This window comes from Pseudophryne corroboree, chromosome 4 (assembly GCF_028390025.1).
Source record: "Pseudophryne corroboree isolate aPseCor3 chromosome 4, aPseCor3.hap2, whole genome shotgun sequence".
Classification (NCBI taxonomy): Eukaryota; Metazoa; Chordata; class Amphibia; order Anura; family Myobatrachidae; genus Pseudophryne; species Pseudophryne corroboree.
This window is the reverse complement of record NC_086447.1, coordinates 701,689,700-701,708,149: the sequence shown is the minus strand read 5'-3', so window position 1 is coordinate 701,708,149 and position 18,450 is coordinate 701,689,700. Positions and strand designations below refer to the sequence as shown.

Sequence of the window (18,450 nt, the reverse complement as noted above, 5' to 3'; positions counted from 1 at the left end):
CTGAAGAAGAGATGAGGCCTGCAGAAGGGCGCTGTAGATAGCCCTGAGTTCCAGGATGTTTATAGGAAGGGCGACTTCCTGACTTGACCATCTTCCTTGAAACTGTACCCCCCTGGGTGACTGCACCCCAACATCTGAGGCTTGCGTCTGTGGTTAAAAGAATCCAATTCTGAATCCCGAACCTTCGACCCATCACTAGGTGAGATGTTTGTAGCCACCACAGGAGGGAGATTCTGGCTTTTGGCGACAGACTAATCCTCTGATTCATGTTAAGATGCGATCCGGACAATTTGACCAACAGATCCAGCTGGAAGGTCCTCGCATGAAACCTTCCGTAGTGAATTGCTTCATAAGAATCCACCATTTTCCCAAGAAGGCAGATGCACAGATGTACTGAGATACGGGTCGGTTTCAAGATGGCCCGAACCATTGACTGGATTACCATTGCCTTTTCCAAGGGAAGGAACACTCTCTGAGACTGTGTCCAGTATCATTCCCAGGAAATAAAGCTTCTGCATTGGATCTAGATGAGATTTTGGTGGGTTCAGAATCCACCCATGATCCAGGAGTAATCTGGTTGTGAGACCAATGTTCTCCAACAACTGCTCCCTTGATGGAGCCTTTATCAGAAGATTGTCCAGGTAAGGAATTACGTTCACTCCTTGTTTGCAGAGTAGTATCATCTCTGCCATCACTTTGGTGAACACCCTCGGTGCCGTGGAGAGACCAAATGGCAGGGCCTGGAACTGGTAGTGACAATCCTGCAGTGCAAACTGTAGATAAGCCTGATGAGGCGGCCAGATCGGAATGTGAAGGTATGTATCCTTGATATCCAGGGACACTGGGAATCCCCCCCCTTCCTGACCTGAGATCACCGCTCTCAGAGACTCCATCTTGAACTTGAACACTCGTAAGTATTGGTTCAATTGACCTGAAGTTCAGAATCGGTCTTACCGAACCATCCGGTTTCGGTACTACAAACAAGCTGGAATAGTACCCCTTGTTTCGTAGATGAGGTGGAACTGGAACAATGACCTCGGTCTGTAACAGTTTTTGAATGGCATCTTGTAAGGTTACTCTTGCCTCTTGTGAAACTGGTAAGCCAGATTTGAAGAATCTGTGAGGTGGGAGAACCTGGAACTCCAGCCGGTAGCCCTGGGATATAAAGTCTATGACCCAGGGATTCTGGAAGGATCTTGTCCAGGTGTGACTGAAGAATTTTACACGGGCTCCTACCTGCCTGTCACCCAGGCATCACGGTCCACCGTCATGCGGAAGGCTTTGAGGAGGCAGCCGCTGGTTTGCGTGATTTACCTTTAGCACCTCCTGCGACGGTAGAAGAACCTCTGGCCTTGCCCCGAAACTTTGCAGTCCGAAAGAACTGTAAATTGGGTCCGGAGTAGGATTTCCTAGCTGGCAAAGCTGCAGAAGATAGGTGTATTTACCCGCAGTAGCTCGTGAAATCCACTTGTCAAGTTCGTCGACAAATAAGGCCTAACCTGTGAAAGGCAGGCCATCCACACTTTTTTTTTTGAGGCCGTGTCAGTTGTCCACTGATGTAGCCATAATCCCCTGCCATAGCTGTGGTGCGTGCATTAAGCAAACCTATCTCCTTAAAGGCTTCCACCATAAAGTTTGCAGAATCATGTGTTGCAGGAGTAAAACAATTTCTTCTTGAGGTAAGGTGTCTAACCCCTCAATTAAATTACCAGACCATTTAGCAATGGCTCGCGTAATCCACCCACATGCTATAGTGGGTCCCTGGGCCACCCCAGCAGCTGTATACAAAGATTTCAGTGTAGTCTCAATCTTACGATCAGCTGCATCCTTTAGGGAGGCTGCACCAGGAACAGGTAATACTATTTTACGCGAGCCACTATCAGTGGATTTTCCCATTTTTTCCTATCCTCAGGAGGAAAAGATAATAACCACCTAGGAATTTGAAATTTCTTATCTGGATTAACCCACGGTTCTTCAAACAGGGCATTTAATTCCTTTGACAGTGTCTGAGGATTTTTTTCTTCACATTAAAGAAATATTCCTCACACAACTCTGTCACCTTATCAGGAATATTTAGGACTTCCCTGATAGAGTCTATGAGAGCCTCAACATCTTGTGACAGAGTACCCTCCCCTACCTCAATGTCCACCTCACCTTCCTCCATTTCTGACCCTTCATTATCAGTCAGAATGCAGGATATGGGCCAAAGTACGTTTTTGCGGACAAATGGTAGAGGACTGAGATGCTGGTCTGAGTACGGAGTCCATTTGCATAAACTCAGTCATAGACAGAGTTAAGTATTGCGTCTCCTTCTCATTACGAGATAATATAGTAGAGATGGTGGAAATCATTCCCCGAATGGAGTCCAGCCCTGCTGGTTCCATCCCACTAGCCTGAGAAGATATACTACACTGAGTACACACTAGTGAACCACCTGGAGAAGAGGCCTTGCATGATACACACTCTCTGCTTGACATACTGCAATAGTAACAGCACACACACACAGGAAAAGGTTAAAAGCACAATTAACCCACAAAGAGCCCTTCCTGAGAGACACAAAGAGGATAGAACCCCTTATCGCTAAAGCCAAGCTTAGCCGGGTCGCAGACTAAGTATATTAGGGACTCAGTACACAGGTATAAAGCTCCCTCCTGCTATGACCCCCTGGTTCCGCTGAGGTAATCTGGAGGCTCTCCGGAGGAGGTGCGCGTCCCTGCAGTCAGGGCCCGTGTAGCTGCAGTAGGGTAAAATAGCGCCCGTCAGCTGCTGGATCCGCTCATAGTGAAATCCCGCCACTTCAATGGCGCGCGGTCTTCCCGCTCTTCTTTATACTGGCTTTATGTGTCTAAGTGCATAAAATGGAGTAAGCCCCCTTTTAAGCTGCAATGTGCACTAAGTCTGGAGACTCAGTCCGCCCCATTAGAAGCCGTGCGTCTCCGTACCCTAATGCCGCCATAATGGCCGGCGACCTGCTAACCGGGACGCCGGCTTAGTACACACCAGTCTTCTGGCTCTGTTAGGGGTGGTGGCGTGCTGCGGGAATGTACGCTCGCCATGGTGGGGCTTGCGAATAGTTCCCTCAGGAGCTAGCGTCCTGTCAGTGGGGAACGGGACCATTAACCCTTAGTGGGGGTGGGCGTGGGCCACCCCCCCAAGTCCCACGAATCAGGCAGGCTGGTGCCATCCAGTCCTGCCTGAAAATAACAAACTTTTAAAATAAATGCAGAAAACTCTTCAGGAGCTTCCAGAGATGTGACCGGCTCCGTCGGGCACATTTTCTAAACTTAGGCTGGTGGGCGGGGCATAGAGGGAGGAGCCAGCACACATTATCCAACTTCTTTAGTGTCCATGGCTCCAAGTGGACCCGCCTATACCCCATGGTACTAAATGGCTTCCCAGTAACTACGTAAGAGAAATATAAATATTACAGATGAATAACAAATATTGGAAAGAATGAGCCCACTGCACCATTTAGCACAATGTCATTTTTGCATAGTGACTTATACAAATATTTTATACATTTATTCTAAAGGGCATATGTAATAGCCTGCAAGCTGCATGCTTTGTGGGAATTCTGGTGATTCTATCCATATTTTTAAAGCAGCGATCATTTGAAAGGCAAAACCAGGTTGTTTGGAATGCAAGGTAAGGGTTACATGTTCTCCACTAGAGAGTATCTAATGCACTGTGGAATTAACACCGGGATTTACAGGACCAAAAATTCCCACTTAGGATGCATCCATAAATCACATAAAAGTCCTGACTGTTTAGAAACACCAATCTGTGATGCTGTACAAAGAAATACACCATCTCATAGCACGTCCATAGCAGGAAGTGGTTATACTGTATGTGTGATTAAATGTACATGTAAAATTCACAAGAATGTTGGACAATACTAGACACCACTCTACTGTATCTGCATTGACTCTATAGGATTACCTTCATGATGTCTAATCGCTCCTCATCACACCGGACAAAGACACTGGATGAAGAGGACAGCGGCAGCGACGTAGAAAGTGTCACCGCCTCCTGGGCGAGGCGCCGGGCTCGTGCAGCACTGTTTGCATCGCTTGCATTTTTCACCTGAGACATGTAATGGTAATTCACTTTAAACATCAACTTTCCGTCGTCATCTTCAGACACCATCTCAAAAGTGTCTGTGAAATATAAATGCAAATAAATTAGCTTCCAAGTACAAACAATTACAGTAAGCACATTTGTTGATGTTTTCTAAAACAAAAGGCTTGGTTGTAGGCCGAGTTGTCTGGCCAGAGAGCTATTTGATAACTTATAGACACCTCACACCATTAGCAAAACCATAGTGAGGAATTCAATAAAAAAAAACAAAAAAAAAAAAAAAAACTTTTCTATACATAGTAACAGCAGTTCTACATATAAAATACACAGGAGTTTGAAAGAACAAATGATGTACATTTTATCTATATGTACAGCTGTGTCCTCAAACAATATTGCTGCTAAACAGACCTCCTTGGGCCGTCAGGTCCTGTATGACTCGGCTTGCGCTGAAACTACTTTTGCCTATTTTTTGTATGAATGTGCATCTTGGTTGCAAAACCGATTCCAGAGACTTCACCGATTAAGTTGATATGCAACACTTTTACATTTGTGTGCGAATGAGCCTGAATATGATGCTACTCTATTATGCAGCAGCTGCGGCTTTCTTTTTTTTCACGCAAAAGTCCTGTGCTTCATCTGTGACTTTGTACATATTAAAAACTATTTTAAACATGTGTGATTCAAGTCACAGCCCATTGTCTGTGGTATAGACTGAGTGGTATTTAGCTGTGCCTGCCGCGTGAATAAAGTGCAAAATATAAAGTTAAAGTCGCTATGCTACACCACGCAGTCTCTCACTCACGCTACATGGCATAATGGGGCTTTGTGTATGAGGACAGAAATGTATATTAGGGCCAGTGAATACTGACATGCAGATGATGAACAATAAACAGAGAGAACTTAAACTGTGCATTGGGAAACTGCCTCCACTCTCTGATGGTAAAATCTCTACTTCCGTTATTCTGATTCTAATAATATATCTTACTTTGCTTGATAGGGCTCTGGATAACATTTAACAAAAATGCACTGATTGAATGCAGTAGACCAATTATCGTGCTCAGACTGTACCTGACAGAGCTGCTTGTTCTCAGACATGTTTTACGTTGACTTAATTAGCTAAATTATGGGGAAGAAATGTTGGATAGCAGAGAACTCCTATTGTCTCCTCACATTTCTAGCAAGAGCTTAGAGAATACCAGACCTACTACAATCATCACTACTACTTGCTTGGTGTCCAGCCCGATTCTAATCTCACATTCTTAATACAATGTGAAGGGAAGAAGAAAAGGAATATGCTGAGGCAGTGGATACAGATCTATTCTGAGCTTTATATGCTTTGAGTAATAAAGAAGCTTTGAACTTTAATACCAAACAAAGTTTATTTAGAAAAAATAAGCTTTTTGCAAATATACAATATCACTCTGATATAGGTACTGTAAAGGGATTTAGCATGATTTACTGGCGGCCGGGATGCTGGTTGTCAATCTACAGACAGCGATATGCCGGCAGCAGGGCAAGTGCAAAGAGTCCCCTTGCGGGCTCGTTGCACTTGTCACGACGCAGGCTCGGTGGCTCACTGCGCTCGCCACAGGATCTGTTCTAGCTCTATGGGTGTCGTGAACACCCACGAGTGGGGAATAGTCCTGTAGCACCGGTATTCTGGCTGACGGCATTGACAGCCGTTGGTATCCTAAATGCCGGGATCCCGACAGCTGGCAAATTAAACGGATCCCCTGTAAAGAGCATGCAAATGTGAGGGATATGTCTCTTATTACACACAATATGCACCAATACTATAAAATCGCAGCAACCAAACTAGAAGAAATTTAAGTTTAAAGATAGTGTCACTTCCTTGGGTATTGTCTATAGATTTCCGGCATCATACTCATAATAAAATAAAAACTGTTAGATGAGGCAGACTGGTATCATATTTTCACCCTCTTGCAAGAACCCTTGAACCACCTTTCACACTGAGCAAAATACCTGGGATATTTGCTGGGGCGACTCAAATCCTGGCTCAGTGTGAAAGTATCTACCTGGGTCCAAATTGCTGGGGCTTCAACCCTGGTCGCTACAAGGGTTATTCCCGTGTCCCACTTGGGTAGCCTCTGGTGTGAAAGGCATGACCAGTGACAGGATTACCAGGTCACACCTAAAAGGAGCTGATTTCCTGGCACAGTAGCACCTGGAGATGACCTCTCCAAGTGGCCACTGTTAGATGGAAGACCCGGGTTCGGGGTGAACGGCAATGACCTGGGAACAACTCAGATTTATCCTCTGGTGTGAAATGGGTATAAATGCTAGGACCCAAAGGAAAAAGCAGGGCCGAAGTCCCAGTCTGAAAGTGGCATTTTGAACCCTGTATTAACTGTAAAATACAGGCTCCCTAACCACAAAATGATGCTATGACATGCAGCCCTCTCCTTATTTCCATGAACGTTCAATGCAAAAATATAAAGTCAGCCTTTTATTAACTCAGACATAATGGCAGCAATATGATGCCGTTTGCCTGAAATCAAATTAGGAATAGTCCCACAAGAATCTGATTGTAAATCAGACTATTATAAGGGTGTATTATTTGGAAGGTTATTGGCCCATGTGTGCAACCTCACAAAATGAAGACAAGACAATAATTTAGTAGAGAGCACAAGCCAATGTTCTCTCATCCATAAAGGAGATGCACTCCCACAGCATACATATAAGTGAACGCCTATGCCTCACCCCACCAAAACACAGGACCTACACAGTTCTGCGGCACAAACACCATCTACCGCGAACCTGTTCTAAGACAAATAAGTAGAAAAAATATATGAATTTAATTGCTACTGTAGTCTACAACATTGCACAGTGAGTGACAAATGTGTGGCTGTAAAAGTTGTAAGCTTTGTGATAAAAGTACTGGTAAAGTGATAAATGGGAGATGTTTGTCCCAGGTTTCTGGCATATGCATTTTAAACCCCTAGGAAGAGTCTGTTTCTGCTAAACCGACTTGATTAGCGTTTGGGCTTTTAGCAAAAGCCGGATAAGGGGTCTGGGGCTATAGTTGCGAGAGCGAAAGGATGGCTCTACCTTATAAAGCCCATTTCAGGTTTTCAGGCCGTCATCATGAGAGCAGGCTAACGAGTGCCTGCTCCTGGAAGAGGCTGATATTTGCTGTATCAGGGCTTGGCTCAGGGTCTCACTACTTGGGGAAACACGCAGAAGGCATGTTATGAGACAATGTGATTTACTGACTATAAGTACTGTGTATATGCCTGTGTTTATGGTAGGGGCACTAGGTCCTACCACTTTGAGAAAGGGAATCTATGATGTTTAGTTAGTGCCCAGATGGGCTAGGATTTATTTCTGGGTTTTGTTTTTGTACTGCACAATAAAACTAGCCATGGCTAGAAAGCACAAAAACCCTGAACCAGTGTTCTGTTTTCCTAGTTGCTGTGTTAGGAGGTGCCCATCTACCCCAGGAGAGGGAACCCTCTATCCTGAGCTTCTCAGAGTTTACATAGCAAAAACTGGCTTAAATGAGTTAAGTCTGCAGCACTTCTGCATGACTGATTGAGTCATCACTACAAACAGAAGGCGACATTAAAAATTAGGCATTGTCTAAAGCTGGACACTTAATGGATATTTGATTACAGGGTCTATTTAATATAGTAAATCCACCCCCCACCCTCCTACCCAAATTTTGTATTATTTTCTATGTGGTTTTAAAGTACTAAAAGTGTAACAAATGGCAAATGTAGATGATGTCAAATTAACACTGGACACTGCAACTCACATTATGAACAATGGCTACTGTTATCAATTTTTTTTGTAAAGGAATCCCTAGGATACCTCTCCAATGGCCTACGCTTGCACAGTGTAAGTTATGAAAAAAAAAGAACGCAAATACAATTTGCTTATAATGTTCATCACATTCAAATACACTTGTGCCTGTGATAGCACGCCCTAATTTATTGTACAAATGAGACTTCACTAACATTCTGTTAAGGTACTCTGTGTACTTGCAGGAATCATAAGTCATCATATTTCCCATTACTACTCTTTTCATAACCAAGAAATCCACTCTCTTCCAGACGTCTCCAATCATCGTTTTATTCAGCTCTGAAAATCCTCTCACTAGGGATGGCTATAAACGATTCAAAATCATCGATGGCCGCATGGCGATGTAAAATAGTTTTACCATCTATGGGTGAGAAACTAATGGTTTCCCACCATCGATGGTAAGCGTTAACCCATTCTTTTTATTCTTATGAATGCACAGTGCAGAGCTACTATACTGCAGCCAGTAGTAGCCCTGTGCCACCACTGGCTCCTTGTTCGGCAACTCTACTTTCATAAAAAAGTATTTTTAGTGAGAGTCAGCAGTTTTGGCTGTGTGCTGAGCTGGGTTAGGTCAGTTAATAGTTTCATACCATCGATGATTAGGTCTATTTTATCCATTGATGGCAACCATCGAAGGAGATGTCAACGATGGCAATCCCTACATCTCACAATACAATACAATATAGTAGCTAGTGGAAGGGGAGGTTCCTGAAAGTGGGGAAAGATAACACGGGGGAGGCAGCAAACACCACCTCTTTATAATATGCAGGCACATGCTTGTTTTAACCTCATACCGTAAAGAGGTGCGAGCAAAAATTAAAATAAAAAATGTTTATACTGTAATGGGCGTAAACATGCACTGATGGAATCTCGCGCTTTAATACATTTCTCTGCAGAGAAAATGTCAGAGGATTTGGTCCTTTTAATTTTAGTCTACTATCAATAAAGATCTGGGTTAACTCTCCATATGTTCATTTTTATTTATGTTAACAGCAGCACAAAACAAAATGTTATGTAAACACATGCCTAATAAGCCAGATGCCAGCACAATGCCTAAACACTTATTACAGAAGAATGTATTCTTACCAAACTGCAGCTTTTTCATAATGGCGACATATTTCTCTTCTAAGGACCGCAAGATTGAGAAAGGTTTAGACTTCACAGAGACCTTTTTGGAGAACTCAGCCAGCTTCCTTTCTGAAAATTATGAAAGAACAAAAAACTGAAGTGTGGGTCGTGATTTTACCGAGATGAAGGGGTATATTCAATTAGGGTCGAAAACTGCCGTCTGTCAAAAAGACGTCAGTTTTCGACTTTTTACTGTCGAATAGTGATTCGACCTATTCAATCCAATCAGTTTTTATTCAACAAGTCGTGGAATTCGTACTTTTGAGTGAAATGGGGCCAAATTCGACAGGATTTGGACTCGTTTCCAACATAAAAAAATGTCGGACTGAGATGTGGGACCCAGTGGAGGAGATGGGGGGGGGATGGGGTGGGCGCTGCGGGGAGACGGGGGACAGCCGTGGGCATACAGAGTAGAGAAGCGCTAAAGCACAGCGCTGCAGCATGATGTCTCGCAGCCGCGCCGCGTCCACCCAGCTCCAGCAAGTGAGGTCACGCTTGCTGGAGCCCGATGGACACTGCCGTGAGGTCTGGCGGCTGTGAGACATCCTCCTGCAGTGCTACTGTAGCGCTGCTCTCCTCCGTCTGCCCGCGGCTGTCCCCGTTGGTCTGCCCGTGGCTGTCCCCCCCTCTCCTCCTCTGGGTCCCTCATCTCAATTTGACTTTTTTAAAGTCGAATTGAGATGAGATTGAATAGGGGTTGTCGGATCCAAATGCATGTCGGAATGGATCCGACCCTAATTGAATATACCCCTATGCAGGTTAGTTAAATGACTGGTTAGACTTACAGCTCCAACTGAAAGCTAGCGCTGGGTGACACACTCTGGAGGAGAATGTAAGCAGGAATCCAAAACTAATGTTTTTCTGTTTTTATTTTAAAAGTAGAACAACAATTTTTAGAAAAACCTCATGATTTTACCCACATAGGGGGGTATTCAATTAGCTCCAACAATTTCAGAGCCATCGAATTCACTCCCCTGCGTATTCAATTGCAGGCCGTTTTTGCCCGTTTTTAAAGCATTTTTGCCAATGCCTTTTCACTTATTTTTTTAGCGAAAAGGTGCTGGCGAAAAAAGCGTAAACATTTGCGAAAACGGATAGCATTTTCGCAGGCGCAGGTGTGAAAACCTGTGGATTTGCTGATCCACATGTTTTTCGCTCATGTCAAATTTTTTGCCAAGGCGAAAAAACGACCCTGCTATTGAATAGGGTGAAAAATGAGAATTTACTTACCGATAATTCTATTTCTCGGAGTCCGTAGTGGATGCTGGGGTTCCTGAAAGGACCATGGGGAATAGCGGCTCCGCAGGAGACAGGGCACAAAAAAGTAAAGCTTTTACCAGATCAGGTGGTGTGCACTGGCTCCTCCCCCTATGACCCTCCTCCAGACTCCAGTTAGGTACTGTGCCCGGACGAGCGTACACAATAAGGGAGGCAATTTGAATCCCGGGTAAGACTCATACCAGCCACACCAATCACACCGTACAACTTGTGATCTAAACCCAGTTAACAGTATGATAACAGAAAGAGCCTCTTAAAGATGGCTCCTTAACAATATAACCCGAATTTGTTAACAATAACTATGTACAGTATTGCAGATAATCCGCACTTGGGATGGGCGCCCAGCATCCACTACGGACTCCGAGAAATAGAATTATCGGTAAGTAAATTCTCATTTTCTCTATCGTCCTAAGTGGATGCTGGGGTTCCTGAAAGGACCATGGGGATTATACCAAAGCTCCCAAACGGGCGGGAGAGTGCGGATGACTCTGCAGCACCGAATGAGAGAATTCCAAGTCCTCTTTTGCCAGGGTATCAAATTTGTAGAATTTTACAAACGTGTTTTCCCCCGACCACGTAGCTGCTCGACAGAATTGTAATGCCGAGACCCCTCGGGCAGCCGCCCAAGATGAGCCCACCTTCCTTGTGGAATGGGCCTTAACAGATTTAGGTTGTGGCAGGCCTGCCACAGAATGAGCAAGTTGAATTGTGTTACAAATCCAACGAGCAATCGTCTGCTTAGAAGCAGGGGCACCCAACTTGTTGGGTGCATATAGTATCAACAGCGAGTCAGATTTTCTGACTTCAGCCGTCCTTGAAATGTATATTTTTAAGGCTCTGACAACGTCCAACAACTTGGAGTCCTCCAAGTCGCCAGTGGCCGCAGGCACCACAATAGGTTGGTTCAGGGGAAACGCTGATACCACCTTAGGGAGAAAATGCGGACGAGTCCTCAGTTCTGCCCTATCCGAATGGAAGATTAGATAAGGGCTTTTATAAGATAAAGCCGCCAATTCAGATACTCTCCTGGCGGAAGCCAGGGCCAGTAACATAGTCACTTTCCATGTGAGATATTTAAAATCCACCTTTTTCAATGGTTCAAACCAATGGGATTTGAGGAAATCTAAAACTACATTTAGATCCCACGGTGCCACCGGAGGCACCACAGGAGGCTGTATATGCAGTACTCCTTTAACAAAAGTCTGTACCTCAGGAACTGAGGCCAATTCTTTTTGGAAGAATATTGACAGGGCCGAAATTTGAACCTTAATAGATCTCAATTTGAGACCCATAGACAATCCTGATTGTAGGAAATGTAGGAAACGACCCAGTTGAAATTCCTCCGTCGGAACACTCCGATCCTCGCACCACGCGACATATTTTCGCCAAATGCGGTGATAATGTTTCGCGGTGACTTCCTTCCTTGCCTTAATCAAGGTAGGAATGACTTCTTCTGGAATGCCTTTCCCTTTTAGGATCTGGCGTTCAACCGCCATGCCGTCAAACGCAGCCGCGGTAAGTCTTGAAAGAGACAGGGACCCTGTTGTAGCAGGTCCCTTCTCAGAAGTAGAGGGCACGGGTCGTCCGTGACCAACTCTTGAAGTTCCGGGTACCAAGTCCTTCTTGGCCATCCGGAGCCACTAGTATTGTTCTTACTCCTCCTCACCGTATAATCTTCAATACCTTTGGTATGAGAGGCAGAGGAGGAAACACATATACTGATTTGTACACCCAAGGTGTTACCAGTGCGTCCACAGCTATTGCCTGTGGATCTCTTGACCTGGCGCAATACTTGTCCAGTTTCTTGTTGAGGCGAGACGCCATCATGTCTACCATTGGTCTTCCCCAACAGTTTATTAGCATGTGGAAGACTTCTGGATGAAGACCCCCCTCTCCCGGGTGAATATCGTGTCTGCTGAGGAAGTCTGCTTCCCAGTTGTCCACGCCCGGGAAGAACACTGCTGACAGTGCTATTACGTGATTCTCCGCCCAGCGAAGAATCTTGGCAGCTTCTGCCATTGCACTCCTGCTTCTTGTGCCGCCCTGTCTGTTTACATGGGCGACCGCCGTGATGTTGTCCGACTGAATCAACACCGGTTTTCCTTGCAGGAGTGGTTCCGCCTGGCTTAGAGCATTTTAGATTGCTCTTAGTACCAGAATGTTTATGTGAAGAGACTTTTCCAGGTTCGTCCATACCCCCTGGAAGTTTCTTCCTTGTGTGACTGCTCCCCAACCTCTCAGGCTGGCGTCCGTGGTCACCAGGATCAAATCCTGTATGCCGAATCTGCGGCCCTCCAATAGATGAGCCTTTTGCAACCCCCACAGAAGATATACCCTTGTCCTTGGCGACCGGGTTATTCGCAGGTGCATCTGAGGATGCGACCCTGACCATTTGTCCAACAGATCCCTTTGGAAAATTCTTGCATGGAATCTGCCGAATGGAATTGCTTCGTAAAAAGCCACCATTTTTCCCAGGACTCTTGTGCATTGATGTACAGACACCTTTCCTGGTTTTAGGAGGTTCCTGACAGGTCGGATAACTCCTTGGCTTTTTCCTCGGGAAGAAAAACCTTTTTCTGAACCGTGTCCAGAATCATCCCTAGGAACAGCAGACGTATCGTCGGAAAACAGCTGCGATTCTTGGAATATTTAGAATCCAGTCGTGCCGTCGAAGAACTACTTTAGATAGTGCTCTTCCGACCTCCAACTGTTCTCTGGAACTTGCCCTTTTTAGGTCGTGCAAGTAAGGGATAATTTAGATGCCTTTTTTCTTTGAAGAAACATCTTTTCGGCCATTACCTTGGTAAAAAGGCCCGGGGTGCCGTGGATAATTCAAACGGCATCGTCTGAAACTGATATTGACAGTTCTGTACCACGAACCAGAGGTACCCTTGATGAGAAGGACAAAATTTGGACATGGAGGTAATCCTTGATGTCCAGGGACACCATATAGTCCCCTTTTTTCCGGTTCGCTATCACTGCTCTGAGTGACTTTATCTCGATTTGAACCTTTTATGTAAGTGTTCAAAACATTTTAGATTTAGACTATGTGTCACCAAGCCGTCTGGCTTCAGTACCACAATATAGTGTGGAAAAATAATACCCTTTTCCTTGTCGTAGGAGGGGTACTTTGATTATCACCTGCTGGATATACAGCTTGTGAATTGTTTCCAATGCTGCCTCCCTGTCGGAGGGAGCCGTTGGTAAAGCAGACTTCAGGAACCTGCGAGGAGAAGATGTCTCGACTCTCCAATCTTTACCCCTGGGATAATACTCGTACGATCTAGGGGTCAACTTGCGAGTGATCCCACTGCGCCCTGAGACTCTTGAGACTACCCCCCCACCTTGAGTCCGCTTGCACGGCCCCAGCGTCATGCTGAGGACTTGGCAGACGCGGTGGAGGGCTTCTTTTCCTGGGAAAGGGCTGCCTGCTGCAGTCTACTTCCCTTACCTCTATGTCTGGGCAGATATGACTGGCCTTTTGCCTGCATGCCCTCATGGGAAAGGAAAGATTGAGGCTGAAAAGACGGTGTCTTTTTTAGCTGAGATGTAACTTGGGGTAAAAAAGGTTTTCCCAGCTGTTGCTGTGGTCCCCAGGTCCGATGGACCGACCCCCAAATAACTCCTTCCCTTTATACAGCAATACTTCCATCTGCCGTATGGGATCTGTATCACCTGACCACTGTCGTGTCCCTGACATCTTCTGGGAGATATGGACAACGCACTTATCTTGATGCCAGAGAGCAAATATCCCTCTGTGCATCTCACATACATATATATAGAATGCATCCTATTAAATGCTCTACATGAATAAAATATTTTCAGTCAGGGAATCCGACCAAGCCAACCCAGCACTGCATCTCCAGGCTGATGGCGATCGCTGGTCGCAGTATAACCACCGTATGTGTGTATATACTTTTTAGGATATTTTTTCAGCTTCCTATCAGCTGGCTCCTTGAGGGCGGCCGTATCTGGAGACGGTAACGCCACTTGATAAGCGTGTGAGCGCCTTATCACCCTAAGGGGTGTTTCCCAACGTACCCTAATTTCTGGCGGGAAAGGGTATAACGCCAATATTTGCTATCGGGGTAACCCTACGCATCATCACACACTTCATTTTATTTTATCTGATTCAGGAAAAACTACAGGTAGTTTTTTCCACTCCCACATAATACCCTTTCTTGTGGTACTTGTAGTATCAGAAACACGTAACACCTCCTTCATTGCCCTTAACGTGTGGCCCTAATGAGAAATACATTTGTTTATTCACCGTCGACACTGTATTCAGTGTCCGTGTCTGTGTCTGTGTCGACCGACTGAGGTAAATGGGCGTTTTTAAAACCCCTGACGGTGTTTCTGAGACGCCTGGACCGGTCCTAATAGATTGTCGGCCGTCTCATGTCGTCAACCGACCTTGCAGCGTGTTGACATTCTCACGTAATTCTCTAAATAAGCCATCCATTCCGGTGTCGACTCCCTAGAGAGTGACATCACCATTACAGGCAATTTCTCCGCCTCCTCACCAACATCGTCCTCATACATGTCGACACACACGTACCGACACACAGCACACACACCGGGAATGCTCTGACAGAGGACAGGACCCACTAGCCCTTTGGGGAGACAGAGGGAGAGTCTGCCAGCACACACCAAAAACGCTATAATTATATAGGGACAACCTTATATAAGTGTTTCTCCCTTATAGCATCTTTTATATATATACAATATCGCCAAAATCAGTGCCCCCCCTCTCTGTTTTAACCCTGTTTCTGTAGTGCAGTGCAGGGGAGAGCCTGGGAGCCTTCTCTCCAGCTTTTCTGTGAGAGAAAATGGCGCTGTGTGCTGAGGAGATAGGCCCCGCCCCTTTTACGGCGGGCTCGTCTCCCGCTATTTTTGAAGTTAGGCAGGGGTTAAATATCTCCATATAGCCTCTGTGGGCTATATGTGAGGTATTTTTTTGCCTCTAATAAGGTTTTTATTTGCCTCTCAGAGCGCCCCCCCCAGCGCTCTGCACCCTCAGTGACTGTTGTGTGAAGTGTGCTGAGAGGAAAATGGCGCACAGCTGCAGTGCTGTGCGCTACCTTTATGAAGACTCAGGAGTCTTCAGCCGCCGATTTTGGACCTCTTCTCTCTTCAGCGTCTGCAAGGGGGCCGGCGGCGCGGCTCCGGTGACCATCCAGGCTGTACCTGTGATCGTCCCTCTGGAGCTAGTGTCCAGTAGCCAAGCAGCAAATCCACTCTGCACGCAGGTGAGTTCACTACTTCTCCCCTAAGTCCCTCGTTGCAGTGATCCTGTTGCCAGCAGGACTCACTGTAAAGTAAAAAACCTAAGCTAAACTTTCTCTAAGCAGCTCTTTAGGAGAGCCACCTAGATTGCACCCTTCTCGTTCGGGCACAAAATCTAACTGGAGTCTGGAGGAGGGTCATAGGGGGAGGAGCCAGTGCACACCACCTGATCTGGTAAAAGCTTTACTTTTTTGTGCCCTGTCTCCTGCGGAGCCGCTATTCCCCATGGTCCTTTCAGGAACCCCAGCATCCACTTAGGACGATAGAGAAATAGAGAAATATGGCCCTAATTGAATACCCCTCAAAGTTTCCTACCACATTACATTACCTAGAAAATGTAACAGCCATGTGTTCTAAGTATATCAATACCAAAATATGTACTTTACATAAGTACTGAAAGCTAGGGTAAGAACTTTTTTTTACTGAACAGGCTTTTGTTTTACCAATGGCCCTGGTATGTAAAGCACTTGTGTACACAATAAATGATGGGGAAAAAGGACAAAACATTAATAGTGAGAGGAATCCTGGATTGGGTTTAAACTATCTGTTATTATCTATGTAAACATGAAAGGATACACTAAAGAGAATATTTTTTGAGTTGAATTCATTCACTAATGTTACTTTATTTCCAAGTCACCATAATAGAAATCAGAAAACAATTATGTGGCCTTGTCAGATACAAACCTAGCACATATATTTGGTAACAATATAATTAAGTGCAAGGAGACACAGGAAGTAAAAATGATTCTGTATCATTTGAATATGGTACACTGACTGCATACAAACTTTTAACAAATATCACATTTCATATGACCCTAAACCACTTTAAACACTGTACATTTGAAGTGCTAATTATTAGAAACAGCAATGCAGCCACAAACATTTGTAAAGTCATTAGAATGGTTATGAGTTAGTTCCCTGACTAGGTCTTACCTTGATTAGCTTGCCGGAGGCTGGTGGTGGCGGCATAAACTATCTCTGCAGTTCTCTGAATGTCTGGCACCAGAAGAGTCAGGCCTTCTGGCTCGGGATCAGATGCATCTGGTTTTACTCCAGCCTTGGCCTTATCTTTCTTGGACCTATGAGGTTTTGGGCAGAGAATGAAACAAAAGATGACATCCTTTCTCAAGTGAGATGCAACATTTCCCTTTGAACACATGCTCAGTACAAAATCAATAAATCACAGGCTAATAGCTATTGTATGCTGAAAACCTAAATATGACACCAATTTACATTATGAAAATGTTATTTTGTATTAAAAACACACAAAGATATGATGACATCACACAAACAAAAGAAAGCAAAACAAAAAGGTCACCAGAAATCATGGTTCCTAACAACCAATATTTAAGGATGTGGCCTAAAATAAAAGTTTAATAAAATACTGTAATAACAAATTGCGGCTTTAGAAATGCAGACTAATATTAGAAAATCACATCAGCATTGTATTTTGAAACATAATCAAGTATGATTAAAGTTGTATGATTAGGCAGTGACCCAGAGGGATGGAAAAAGACTAAGACAGGCAGGTGTACTGTTTTTATACCCAGCTCCATGCTACCAACAATAAATTATATTTGCTTATTCCTTAGCAATCAGGTTTCCTTGTTTCTCTGCATTCAGCACATTATCTGCTCACTGACAAATTACTCTTTTGAGGCATTTTCTTAGAAAACCAAGAAACCACCAGCTGTCAGAATGTCTCCAGCACAAGTTTTGCAAAGTAAGGTATCTTAAAACAAACAATAGTAATGTTGGCTTTACACAAGATGCTTCTCTTGCTAATCAATATTATTCGAGAGTCGTGCATTTAAATTGCTGCAGCCCAATATTTTGTGGTCTGATTTAGATCAGTAACCGCAAAGCTGATAAAGAAAATGTATTGTGGTATATTCTGACATGACAAGGGAACAATTTGGCAAAAGTTACTTTATAAATAAAAAACAATTATGTTATGGCATTAGACTAAATAAATTAATTGGCCGACATGGCAGTTTCCACTTGCACAGCACTTTTCTTTACAAATACGTTCCACGCCAGAAAGCACTGGCGCAGCAGAAAGCACCTTAGATCTGCCCCCTGAGATGATAGGAGAATTACTTTTGCTTTGCAATCGTTAGCTGGAGTGTTTTTCTCTACTCAACCCCCCCCCCCCTCAAGGTTTTGTTTGCAAAACAAAAAAAATATTTCCAGTACTTAAGCGCCCTTCACTTGGTCCTGCCACAGTAATTTTCAGCGTAGAGACAATTAATCATGTTCAAACCTTTACAATGGGTAATGTATGATCTGTTCTAACCAGCGCAGCCATGGGATAGTGTTGTATATGCAACGGCGTTTGAAGCTCAGTTTTTAGATAATCACCTCCAACTCTAAGTGTTACTTTATTTCTTCACTTTTAAACTATTTACAGTTCTTTTTAGGACAAGTACAGTAGGTTGTTCACAGCATTTTATTTTTGCCTTTTGACAGTTTGAAATGCACCTAACATCATTAATAAACACTATCTAATGAAATCTGACATGGAAATCTACCCAGAGCATGAATGGTGCAATATTTGCCCTGAAAATGCAAATGGCACCAAAGAGGTCTTAAAAAGATAAAAATACATTTTTGACTTTTGCAAATGAAAGGTTAGACAAAATATACAACATTCTAAGGCAGATTCAAATGGTGGTAGTGGTGGGAATGCATCCATAATAACCCCGTAGTATTAGGCTGCATAGCGAGATTTATGGTAAGAACTTACTGTTGTTAAATCTCTTTCTGCGAGGTACACTGGGCTCCACAGGGAATAACATCGGGGTGTAGAGTAGGATCTTGATCCGAGGCACCAACAGGCTCAAAGCTTTGACTGTTCCC

The 18,450-nt window shown here is 44.3% G+C and overlaps 1 protein-coding gene across 9 annotated transcripts in view; it reads right to left on the bottom strand.

Moving 5' to 3' along the window:
• The window catches only part of BIRC6 (baculoviral IAP repeat containing 6), a 771,630-nt gene that overhangs the window by 46,179 nt on the left and 707,001 nt on the right, over nucleotides 1-18,450 (bottom strand). For all 9 annotated transcript variants that reach the window (XM_063917949.1, XM_063917953.1, XM_063917952.1 and 6 more), the window contains 3 exons: nucleotides 16,525-16,670; nucleotides 8,986-9,096; nucleotides 3,940-4,157 (listed from right to left, as the gene is read on the bottom strand). In XM_063917949.1, coding sequence (XP_063774019.1) covers nucleotides 3,940-4,157; nucleotides 8,986-9,096; nucleotides 16,525-16,670 — 475 coding nt within the window. The remainder of the gene's footprint in view (nucleotides 1-3,939; nucleotides 4,158-8,985; nucleotides 9,097-16,524; nucleotides 16,671-18,450) is intronic.